Source organism: Capricornis sumatraensis, chromosome 10 (genome assembly GCF_032405125.1).
Source record: "Capricornis sumatraensis isolate serow.1 chromosome 10, serow.2, whole genome shotgun sequence".
In the NCBI taxonomy this organism is placed as follows: domain Eukaryota; kingdom Metazoa; phylum Chordata; class Mammalia; order Artiodactyla; family Bovidae; genus Capricornis; species Capricornis sumatraensis.
In genome coordinates this window covers 43,016,717-43,028,731 of record NC_091078.1, presented here as the reverse complement: position 1 = coordinate 43,028,731, position 12,015 = coordinate 43,016,717, and the positions used below count along the sequence as shown (strand labels likewise).

At 50.6% G+C, this 12,015-nt stretch overlaps 1 protein-coding gene across 1 annotated transcript in view; it reads left to right on the top strand.

Moving 5' to 3' along the window:
• The first annotated feature begins 4,522 nt into the window (after positions 1 to 4,522).
• Positions 4,523 to 12,015, top strand: part of GALNT2 (polypeptide N-acetylgalactosaminyltransferase 2) — a 179,133-nt gene continuing 171,640 nt past the window's right edge. Inside the window, exon 1 of the mRNA XM_068981629.1 lies at positions 4,523 to 4,658. Coding sequence (XP_068837730.1) covers positions 4,533 to 4,658 — 126 coding nt within the window. The 5' untranslated portion in view covers positions 4,523 to 4,532. The remainder of the gene's footprint in view (positions 4,659 to 12,015) is intronic.

Genomic DNA, 12,015 nt, shown 5'->3' with positions numbered 1-12,015 from the left:
AGACTTTATTTTCTTGGGCTCCAAAATCACTGCAGTTGGTGACTGCAGCCATGAAATTAAAAGACACTTACTCCTTGGAAGAAAAGTTATGACCAACCTAGATAGCATATTCAAAAGCAGAGACATTACTTTGCTGACAAAGGTCTTTCTAGTCAAAGCTATGGTTTTTCCAGTAGTCATGTATGGATGTGAGAGTTGGACTATAAAGAAAGCTGATCACCAAAGAATTGATGATTTTAATCTGTGGTGTTGGAGAAGACTTGAGAGTCCCTTGGGCTGCAAGGAGATCCAACCAGTCCATCCTAAGGGAGATCAGTCCTGGGTGTTCATTGGAAGGCCTGATGTTGAAGCTGAAACTACAATACTTTGGCTACCTGATGCAAAGAGCTGACTCATTGGAAAAGACCTGATGCTGGGAAAGATTGAAGACAGGAGGAGAAGGGGATGACAGAGGATGAGATGGTTGGATGGCATCACCGACTCGATGGACATGAGCTTGAGTAAGCTCTAGGAGTTGGTGATGGACAGGGAGGCCTGGTGTGCTGCAGTCCATGGGGTTGCAAAGAGTTGGACACAACTGAGTGAACTGAACTGATCATGTAACTTATGTCAAAATTTCCTTTCTTTTAAAAGTCAAATATTCCACTCTATGTCACATTTCATTCATACATTGATAAACATTGATGAACATCAACATTCATTCACACGTTGATGGAGACTGGGTTGCTTCCATGTTCTGGCTATTGTGACTAATAGTGCCGTGAACACAGGAGCACTGTTCAAGCCCTTGCTCTCACTCCTTTTAGGTATGTACCCAGAAGTGGAATTGCTGAATCATATGGTAATTCTAGGTTTAATTTTTTTAAGGAATAGGAGTTCCAATTTCTCCACATAATTTTCAATGTTTGTTATGTTTTGGGATTTTTGTTGTTGTTTAAAAAGAATAGCCATACTAATGGATGTGAAGTGATATCTCATTCTGGAGTTTGTTTTTTGCATAATTGGTGTTGGAGGTAGATTCACATTTGCCCTCGTGGATTTTAGTTGTTGTCACAAGGTCTATTTCATCTTTGCAGTTTGTCTTTAGACTTCCCCACATCACATCCAGCCTTTCTTATGACTTCATGTCTACAAACTACAGTGCCTTCAGACCCGCTGCTGTGCACAATGTAGTTGAAGCTTTAGCCATAAAAAGAGTTGGACACGACTGAGAAACTAACACTGACTTATCTCTTGTTTAGGGGAAGCTCATTCTCCAAGAAAGGCCTACTTTTTGTACTCAGTTCTCATCTTTACCTGTAGCCTGGATGCTTTAAAGCTGAACCCAAAAATCCTTGGCTGGTACTTTCTCTCCTTGAGTGCCTTGTGAATACTCTTCTACTGTTGCCTTGCCTAAATATTTATTTCTATAAGTAACTTGATCTTTTTGCCTTTAAAATCTGGTAGTTTTAATAAAATATGTTTTGGAGTTGATTAGTCCATCCCGTTCTCCAAGGTATACGGTTGTTGTTTAGTTTCGTGTCTGACTCTTTTGTGATCCCATGGACTATGGGCTGCCAAGCTCCTCTGTCCATGGGATTTCCCAGGCAAGAATACTGGAGTGGGCTGCCATTTCCTTCTCCAGGGGATCTTCCCAACTCAGGGATTAAACCTGTGTTTGCTGCACTGCAGATGGATTCTTTACTGTTACGCCACAGGAAGCCCCTTCCACGGTATATGGAAGTTGATATAAAATTTTTCTCTTATTTCTGGATTGTTTTCTGGGATTATAGTTTTCCTCCAAGTTTTATTGAGATATGATTGACATATAGCATTGTACACAGAATAATGTTTTGACTAACATATATTGTATGAGTCCTACAATGTTTAGTTAATATGCATCATCTCATTTAGATACAAAAAAAAAAAGGAAAGAAAGTTTTTTTTCCTTGTGATGAGAACTCTTAGGAGGCACTCTTAACAATCTTTAAAAATACCCCATGGTAGTGGTAACGATAGTCATCATGCTGTAGATTACACCTGAAATGATTGTGTTAATATTAATTCTGCTTCACTGTTTGGTGTTCCAACTTTAGAGGCTCCAGTGATATGTATTTTGGTTTTTCTTTCCTGGCTTTCATCTCAACCACTTATCTCTGAAAGCTTTTTTACTTCTTTATTTATCTTATTCTCAATTTCTTGATTATTTTCTTGCCATTATTCAGTGTTCTTTTACATAATTGTATTTGATATATTCTCTCGTGTGTCTTACAATTACTTGTTTCTGGGATAGTTTTGTCTTTATTTTTAATTTCTTGAATCTGATCAACTTCTACTGTAATTCACCCTAATTTTTATATAATATATTCTTAGGTTTTGAATTTCTGATTCTAGTGGTATGTAAACGTGTGTGTGTGTGTGTGTGTGTGTGTGTCTCTCTCTCTGCATCCAAATATAGGAAACTTTGTTCAGCTTGAGAGTTTGACATACAGTGTTACAATTTTTCTCTGCTTTGTGGTTTTATTGATGGAGGATTTTCATCAGTTGAAATGTTATGATTCATCTTATAAGAAATGTATTTTCTTCTTTGCAGTAGCTTTTTATGCAGTTATTTTGATGTTTTAGTGTTACTAGGCATCCTGATACAGGGCTCATGGTTCTAGAATGCCCTCTTCTCTGCACTGTTGTTGTTTAGTCGCTAAGTCATGCCCAGTTCTTTGGCAACTCCATGGACTGGCTCCTCTGTCCATGGGATTCCCCAGGCAGGAATACTGGAGTGGGTTGCCAGTGCTTTCTCCAGGGGATCTTCCCGACCCAGGGATAGAACCTGTGTCTCTTGCATTGGCAGGAGGTTTCTTTACAACTGAGTCACTTGGGAAGCCTCTTTTCTCTGCATACTGAAGTGCAGTTTTTAATAGATAACCACTCTGAGGGAGGGATTAGTTGTCATTTATTTCTGTGGGATCCTTAATTTTCCTTTTTCAGTTCCTTCTTTTCCTTCACTACCAGATCTCCAAAGGGCACTGCCATTTCTCTATTTATTTGACACTTCCCAAAACCAAGGCTTCCTCAAGCCTCCCACATCCTGTCCCATTCTCTTTCAGACCTCTTCCCTTGTCCAGTCAAGTACCCAACCTGTGTTCAGTGTTTAGTTCTTGGGGTTAGACTTGCTCTTCATAGAAGGATTTAAGCCTGGGTTACACTTAAGTCCTTGGCAACAGTGGAGGGAGCTCTGTTGGAATATGATGTCTTTTCTTTATTCTACTTAAGTAATTTGAAGGTCAGTTCATGACATTCACTGTCATAGTAGAGCTGAAGGCTTGTGTTTGTGTTTTATTGAGGATGTGAGTAGAGATTCAGATGCAGACAGCTGCCTTTATCCTCTGAACTGGGCAGCTCCTGGAATCTCTTTTAAAATATTAAGCGCTAAGTAACATTCTTTCTTTCCTAAGAACACTGGAAACTTTGCTGTTACAAGGGCATTGTCAAGGTTACTCAGATTCTGTTACAAGACAGGTCTGTCTTCTTGCATCTTTAAAGCTGTTACTTGTGCTGCCTCTTCTTTCTTCTAATATCGAAACAACAGCAAAGAAACGATTTTAAAAATACGTGTTGCCTTCCTTTTTCCTCATTTCGCGTTTGATGACATGGGGAGAGAGGTGGGAGGGGGGTTCAGGATTGCGAACTCAGGTACACCCGTGGCGGATTCATGTCAATGTATGGCAAAACCAATACAGTATTGTAAAGTAAAATTTAAAAAAAATAAATAAAAAAAACGAAAAAGAAAACCCTGCTATTAAGCGCTCTGTTCATCCCCAGAAACATATTCCCTTGAAAAAAACCTCTCGGTTTCTACCACTAGGCCCCCACCTCTGCGTAAACGAATAAATAAAATAGACACCTGGGGATTAGGGGTGTTTTTGCTGCAAGATTGGTAAGAAAACTGCAGTGAGCAGCAGCCAAGTCTGGTCCTGAAGAAGGGGTTTGCACCAAAAAACTCAGGTCGGTCGGCCAATAAGAGGGAGCCTGCCAGGGGTCTGGGGTGGTCCCAAAGGGTGAGGACCGAGGAGGTAATGCTTTCGCCCGGGCAGCGTGAGGAAGCGGTGACCCGCTGTCCCCGGTGTGGGCGCCCGTGTGTGTGCGCACGTGTGCGCGCCTTGCCCGGGGCCCCGGCGACCACCTGTCACTCACAGCGGTGGCCGGGCGGCGGCCGGCGGAGGCACTCTCCGGGGGGCACCCGAGCCGCCGCCGCGGAGACGCGGTAATCCCCCCTTCCGCCCCCGTCGGGCCCCCGCAGCCGCCGCCGATTGGTCGCCCTTTGCTCCCTGACCCCCTGGCCGCCTCCGCGGCTGCCGCTTCCTGCTCCGGCGCCGCGCGGCGCTCCCGGCCGGGGCGGAGCTCGGGCGCTGGGCGCGCGCCGCCCTCGCCGCCAGCCGCGCCGGAGGAGGAGCCGCCGCGCCCTTCCCCTTCCTCCGCTCCTCCCCGGCCCGCGCCCGCCGCGGCCCCAGGCAGACTCGCGAGCAGCGGCCGCGGCCGGCGGCCGAGTCGGGAGGATGCGGCGGCGCTCGCGGATGCTGCTCTGCTTCGCCTTCCTGTGGGTGCTGGGCATCGCCTACTACATGTACTCGGGGGGCGGCTCCGCACTGGCCGCGGGCGCGGGCGGCGGCGCCGGCAGGAAGGTGAGTGGGGCGCCTGCCCGCGGCCCGGCCCCCAGGGTCCCCGGCGCCCATGCGCCCGGGCCCCGGCGCCGAGGCCCCTCGCCCGGACGCACCGCCGGGGACCGAGGGGTTTCCAGGTCCCTCCTGCCCTTCTCCGCCCGGATCTCGGCTCTGGCCGTCCGCCCCCGCCTTGGGCCTCGCGACCGAGTCCCTGGGGCTGGGGGCGCCGCCGGCCGCTCGGTGCTCTCCGGGCTCGGGAGGGGGCGACCCCGCGCAGCTCCCGGGGCTGGGGTCGCCGACGCCTCTAGTCGCCCCCTGTCCCCGCTCTCTGCTCCTCTTAATCTGAGTGTCGTCCGGCCGTCGGGAGCCCAGTCCCCTGCGGTGAGAAGTTTGGGGGTGAGAGTATGGGGAAGCACAAAAGGGGGTGGGGGGAAGGGAGAGAGGCGGCTGCCTTTCCAGCGTGTCACGTACCTTGGGAGAGAGGAGTCCAAGTTTCTTTTCAGCCCTTTGAAACCAGCCACTGCAGCCCCCCTACCTCCCCCTCTTCGCCGCGCCGCGGGGAGGGGGCAGTTCTGGGTCTCGGCCCGCTTCCCCTGGGGGCGGGGGCGCAGCCAGCCCCGCGCCCGACGGAACAGACCGCCCTGGCGGTGCAGGCGGAAGGCCCCCGCGCCCGGGTGAGGCCGGCCGCCCACACCCCTAGCGGTCCCCTCCCTGCCCCGGTGCTCGCCTTGACCGGCTCGGCCGGCCCTTCAGCGCGGCCCCCGGCGCCCGCCTTTCCCAGCCCCTCGCTCCTGTTCAGTGGGGTGGTCCTTCTGCTGAGTGTGTTCTAGATGGGTTCCAAGGGCCGAGGGGTTGGGCCGTGGGGACCGCGTGAGCCGCTCTGCACAGCCAGCCGCTCTAGGAAGGAAATGGAGCGCCTGGGGCGCCTGGCCTTGCGATCCTGCTGGGAGAGCGGGGGCTCTGGGCGGTGCGCATGCCGCCAGCGGTGTTTGTCGTGTTTGGCAACTACTAGGCTTTGAAAGTGACCCCACACCGTGTAACCCCTATACTGTGACGGTTAGTGTCAGCGCAAATCCAGGAAATTCTGAGTTAATGAAGGTGGACCATGGGTTGAACTGGAACCAGAGAATGGTATCCTGGAACAAGCAGGACGCTAGTAACTGGATGAGGAGACTGGAGCCCTAAAGTCAGACCATAAATGTCAACGCTGAGGCCTGGCTACTTCAGAGGTTTCCTTCCGTCCGGCCTTCTTTTCTTCATTCTCAGTGGAAGGTATTAGGTGGAGACAGGTGTCTTATTTGATTCATGGTAAATTTCTTAGGCTATATCCAGAGGGGCAGAGGGAAAAGTCTTCTCAGGTACAGAATTGGCCTAGCTTGTTTCTGAGCTGACAGGGTCTCTTAGCCCTGTCTTTTCCCTGTTTTAATCCAAGGAACTGTTATTTAGGTACGTGGAGTGTGTCCATCCTTGAATGGTAAAGAGCGGTGCAAGCAGTGCAGCCCTTTGAAAACTGTGGTCGTATTAAACTGGAATTATTTCCAAAGCTTTGCTTCCCAGCAAACGGTGCTTTCGCAGGTCCATGTAGCCTGGTGTGCTGGTGAGACCTGGCAAAGCTTCCTGCCTTTCATGTGGAAGAAAACCAAATACCCAAGCCGTGCTTTGTGATCCCCTTTCCTTGCGATTGGAAACAGCAACAGGGTTAGCATCTGGAGAGGCTGACTTCTCCCTGGTGGGCTTCAGCTGGTGGATGGTCTTTGAAGGGTCTTCCAGTTGATCCTTCAAAAAAAAAAAGTAATAGTCCCAGAACTCCTTGTGGCCAGGTGGCAGTAGGAAGGTTCAGAGACCACATAGAAAGAAAATGAGGGAAATGAACAATCGTACATGGATTGATGATTCTGGGATTCTGTTCTTTTAGCAGCAGCAGCCGCCCTTAGAATGGTTTGGCAGTTTGTCAGTTGAAGGAGAGTTGTGTACATGCAATAGTTTTTGAAGTTGGAGAAGACTCGTTAACATGGCTTGGCCCTGTATATTAAAGAGAACACCCTAAGACCGTTTCTGGAGGAGTCAATAGAACCTGTGTCCTGAATTTCTTAGTCTAGAATCTGAAACTGCATGGTCTTTTCTCCCTCCTGAGTTGTTTCCATGGATTCAGAGACTAGAAAGTCTCTTCAAATTTAGTTCATCCTTGCGATAAAGGGAAATGTATAGATTTTCTGGCTTGTAAAGTATGGGCGTAAAAATGCTAAGGTAGTATGCGTATATAGGCAGAACTTAAATACTAGCTATAGTTTTTTAGGTGTAAATGGACTTATATTTCTTCTCTCATTTTGTACCATTCAAGTCAAGGCTCTAATTAGTCAATTTCTCTTCACCTTGACATTTTCCACAGGGTACTAGGCTTCAGTATTAGGCTTTGGGGGATTGTTTGTCTGATGGGAGCCTGACTAGAGTTTCTGCTGCTTCAGCACCCAGCCCAGGCTTGTCACTGTGTGCCCTGCCTGTTGAATAACCCCTCTGAGGACGGTTATTCTCCATCTGGTGAAACCCAGAGAACCCACTCACCTCACAGTGCAGGTTTAATCAACTCAGTAGGAGCAGAGACTGCCCTAATCAGGACTCAATGCTGAAGTTCAGGTTGTATGATCAGTACAACCTGACTGTATGCACAAACCTGACCTTTGTGCATAATATTGCTTGAAATTATATTTTATTTACTTTTGCATAGAACCTTCCCTCCCCCAGTGTTTCTCTCTTTCCCCCAGATTGATGATTTGCACTTCAAGGATACCTTGCCTTTGAGCATATTAAATACTTTAAAATTTTAATCATGTTAAGCCTCCTCTGGGCCTTGGTAACTTGGCATGATGGAACTGCAGAGAAAGGAAGGGATTTCTGTTGGGATGAATGTGCCTCTGGGTGAAGTGTGTCTCTTTTGGTTGGCGAGGGAAGGGTTTTCTAGTATGTGAAGAATGGTCTCTCCTGAGAGAGTGTGTGTAGCCCAGGACCCATTGTCTGTGCTCCCACACCCTTGGGAGGCAGGGAAGGCATTCTTGTAGGGCCTGACCAGGGCCTGTCCTTCTGGTCACTTCCCCTTGCCTTTCCTCCGTGAGCAGGCGCTGCAGTCCCTGCCCTGAGGTCCAAGCTGGGCGCCTTTGGGTCAGGTATGGAGGGGGTTTCTAGGAGAGGGGTTGACCTCTTCTTCAAGAGTACAGAGGGGCCTCACTTGGCTGGAGTGGGTACGTTTGTAGGGGAATATGAGAATGTACACTTGAAAGAGTTTGGGAATAAATTGTAAAGGGCCTTGAATGCCAAGCTGAGCTGACTTGTTGGTTCATAGTCTGATTGTCCATAGGGAACCACTGATATTTTTGAGCTGGGCAGTAGACATTTCAGAAGAATGGCATGGATCCATTTATTCGTACTAAGACTAGACGAGCTTTCTACCTCTTTCTGCTTAGTGACCTTTACTAATTTACCAAACCTCTTTGACCCTCAGTTTCCTCATCTTTAGAATAGGGATAGTTCTTATAGCTAAAGACTAGAGGCCCTTAGTAGGTGTTGGCAAATGGTAGGTGCTGAGTAGATGGTGTCTAGGGTGGGGTGCGGGGAGGGAAAAAGCCCAGAATCTTCTTGAAAATATATTGAACTGTCATCTTCTTGTTTTTTAGAGGGTTTTTTTTTTTTTTTTTTTCCCCAGTCCTTCATCCATTCCTCCCAGGTTGATTTGGTTGGTTCATTTGGGCCAGTACCATGACCCTGAGTGATATCAAAGACTGCCTTTTTGAGAAGTGGTCTTGGCAACATGCCAGCTTTCTCATTTCCAGCTGTGGTGTCAGAGTGGGGCTCCTGTCTGTGGGAAGCCACCAGGAGAGTGGGTGCAGGACATATCTTTCTTTGGTGGTTGTTCAAACCAGTGGAGTGCTGCTGATGGTGTCCCTAAGTGGGGATCCTGTGGTGAGGAGCTGGTGTCCGCCACGACCAGGCTCTAGGCGCCCCTTTCACCCGCTGCCTACAGGCTTGCTCCTCCTGGCAGGAGGCAAGGTGGCTGTCATCACCCACACGTGGGAGATGAGGCGGAACACAGCGGCTGCCGCGTGCTTTCCTGGACATCAGCAGATCTGTGAGCATGTCCATGAGGGGTTGAGAAGGAGGCCTAGGCCACACCCTGCCAGCTAGTCAGTTAAATTCCACTTGAAAGGAGGGTTTGGAGTTGAGATCGAGCATGCAGGAGTTGGGGAAAGCCACTGTACAGCCAGAGAATCTGACAAATGGCAAATCTGACAAAGTTTCTCTAGGGAAACGTTTTCTAAAGAAAATATAAGTGTCACTCCTCTGGAGCGACTTGGGGCTCACACATGACAGGAGCAGGCTGTGACCGATGGCGAGAGCTGAGAGGCTCTTTCCCCAGCCCCCTGGTGAGAGTGAGAGAGCCCGCTGTCCCCATCATGGAGCAGGCTGGCTTGCCTGGGCTCCATCCGGCTCCCGGCGTGGGCTCGGGGCACCTGGGGAGCTGTTAGTGTTGTGTGGAGACTTCAGGCCCCTTTTGAATCTCCCATCCCAGCTCCTGATGAGAGGTGGGTCTCCTGTTTGGATCATGGGGAGAGGTATTTGAGAGGAGGTCGGAAGGAAATGGCAACCCACTCCAGCATTCTTGCCTGTAGAATCCCAGAGGTGGCGGAGCCTGGTGGGCTGCAGTCCATGGGGCCACACAGAGTCGGACACGACTGAAGCGACTTAGCAGTGGCGGCGGCAGAAAAACAGTTGGGGTGAGGCAAGGGGAGATGTATATATAATTATGTATATGAAACTATATATTGTGTATAATCATGTGATTTTATACACACACACACACTCACACTCACACTCACAGTTTATTGTTGCTGCCATTCATGTTTCTGACATCTCTAGGGATTGAGAAGTCACTTTGGGAAGCTATTGATTTCAAGACAGGCAGTCCCCTGCTGCCTGAACCGCTAGCAAATTCAGTGGCATTTGGCTTAGTGGAGGGCGGTGGTAGGCTGCCTGGGTCAGAGACCAGGCACACACAGGAGCTGACTGCCAGGTTCTGGCCAAGATCCGGAAGAGAAGGCAAGGTGTTCCTGGGAGAAATCTGTGAAGTCTCCTAGTGACCCAGCAGAAATCCTGGAGTGAGAAAATAGCCCAAACTGGCCAAGCTCACGCCCCCTGTTTGTTCTTCCTCTTTTTTCCCTGTGACCCCTGTCCTACGACCCAGGCGGATAGCGAGGTGGAAGCACACCCACGGCCGTGTCACATAGCTCATGACGGTGGGAGCCTTCCGTAAGGATGCTGAAAGAATGCCCCTCTCTGGAGCCCCTCTGCCCCCACCTGCCCTGCTCTTTGCTCGGGACCCCTGCTCCCTGATCCGCCCCCACTGCAGGGCCTCCCGGACCCGGCCTCTGTGCCCTTGCCGTGGTTGTCCTTAGGTACGCTGAGCATGGCTCCTGGAGAGACACTACCTCAATCAGAGCAGGTGTTGGCCCAGCCTTACTGCCCTGACCTGAAGGGTGGCCTCCCCTTGAGGAAGCTTTTGATTCCAGGTTGCTGCTGGGGATGCCTGTCCCACCACCGTGGCCTTGGACCCTTGCCACCACGCTGCCTTATGGGGTGGTTCCTTCGCAAGGACCTCCCAGCACCTCCCCTGGCGCCGCCTGGGTGGGACCCGGCACAGGCCAAGTGTGGCGAGGAGCCCTCCTCCATGGGGAGAGTTGCGTCGAGCATGTTGGTGCCAGCCTCCTACAGACACTCCTGCACTCCAAGTAGAGTTGACTTTGTTTTCCTAACTGTGTGAGGATGCGCTGACCTTGGCCACGCACTTGACCTGAAGGATGAGCCCCCAGTGTGGAGGTTCTAGTAAAACTTGTGCAGTTTATCTGTCCAGTCAGGAAGGAGAGCCTCTCCCACAGGCTTAAAGATCCAACAAGTCGTTCCCTGAGGAGCACCGCCCTCTCCACCTCCTGAGTCCAGGCTCCTGCTTGCGTCTGCCTCCTACAGGGCAAACTGAGGCACTGGGTGTTTCTACATTTAGTCATGACCAATATTATAGGCCCAGGAAGCAAGTGTCATTTTGTACAGATTGAGTTTCTTAGCATGCCAGGATGAAGATGGCAATGATTCATTGTGGCTGGATTTGAAAAAAACAAAACCGTCTCATGGAATCTCATTCCTGGCCTTATATTCCAATAGCTTTTCTTGGCTCTGGGAGTCCTGTGTCCCTGCCCCCGCTCTTACAGGGGCTGCCTGGTCACTTGTGACTCAGCCTGCCCCTGGTCTGCCCACCTGGCCTCCCAGCGCCTCCCACTGACTACCTGGTCCTGCCTAGTGACTCTCTGGGAGGAGGAATGGCCTGGGCACCAGGGAGAGAGTTGCTGAATTCCCAGAGCCCAAACCAGGACCAGCATTTTGGCAGGGATGGGGGTGCCTGGGGGCAGTGGTCGCTCTAACATAGGGCCCCTCAGCCTTGACACAGTCGGCATTTTGGACCAGATAACGTTTGCTGGGGGCAGGGGGCTGGCCTGTGCACTGTCAATATTTAGCAGCTTCTGCAAGTGGTATCACCCTTCTCAGCTGTGACCATGTCTAGGCCTTAACAGGCATCCCAGGGGACAGGTTCACCCTCACTTAAGAACCACTGCTGTGGTCAGCATGAACTTGACTTTTTTTTCCTCCCTGCGGGATGGGGCCCTCGCTTTCCAGGCTTCCTTCCATGTGCTGCCAGTGCCCAGATCCTCTGATGGTGGTGGGAAGTTCCTGGAAGGTGCTCGAGGGAGGATGCCCCCACAGCAGTACTCCACAGGAGGCCGTTCCATTTAGCTGCTTTCTCCATCCTTGCCATTTGCTGTGTGAAATGCTTCCTGTGTTCTTGTCCTCAGGCCTCTGTGTGTCCTGAAGTCTCTGCTGCCTGTTGGCAGGAGCAGACACGAAAACCGGCTGCGGGCCCTTGCATCGATTCTTCTGATGAATATTGCTTGAGACTTGCTGTGTGCCAGGCACTCCTCGGTGTTTGGGCTACAGCAGTGAATAGAACGGAGACATCATCTCAACCCCTGGGGAACTTTCACCTTGGAGGCAGTGGGACCAAACACGGTGCTAGGTATTGAAAAGATGTAGTGTGAGAAGGGGCTGAGTGCAGAGGAGAGAGGGGCGTCCCTGAGGGGTCAGGAGTCAGGGAGGGCCAGTTACAGTAAGCAGAGGGGCTGGTGCCTGCGAGGTACAGGTTGAGCAGGTTTGAGCCAAGACCCAGAGCAGCAGCAACTCCAGCTTCAGAGTGTCTGACATGTTGGGTGCGCGCTCTATGCCTTGATTTCCTTTGCTAAATATTGAGCCTGTTTTCTTTCTGGGAATCTGTGGCCTCTGGTCT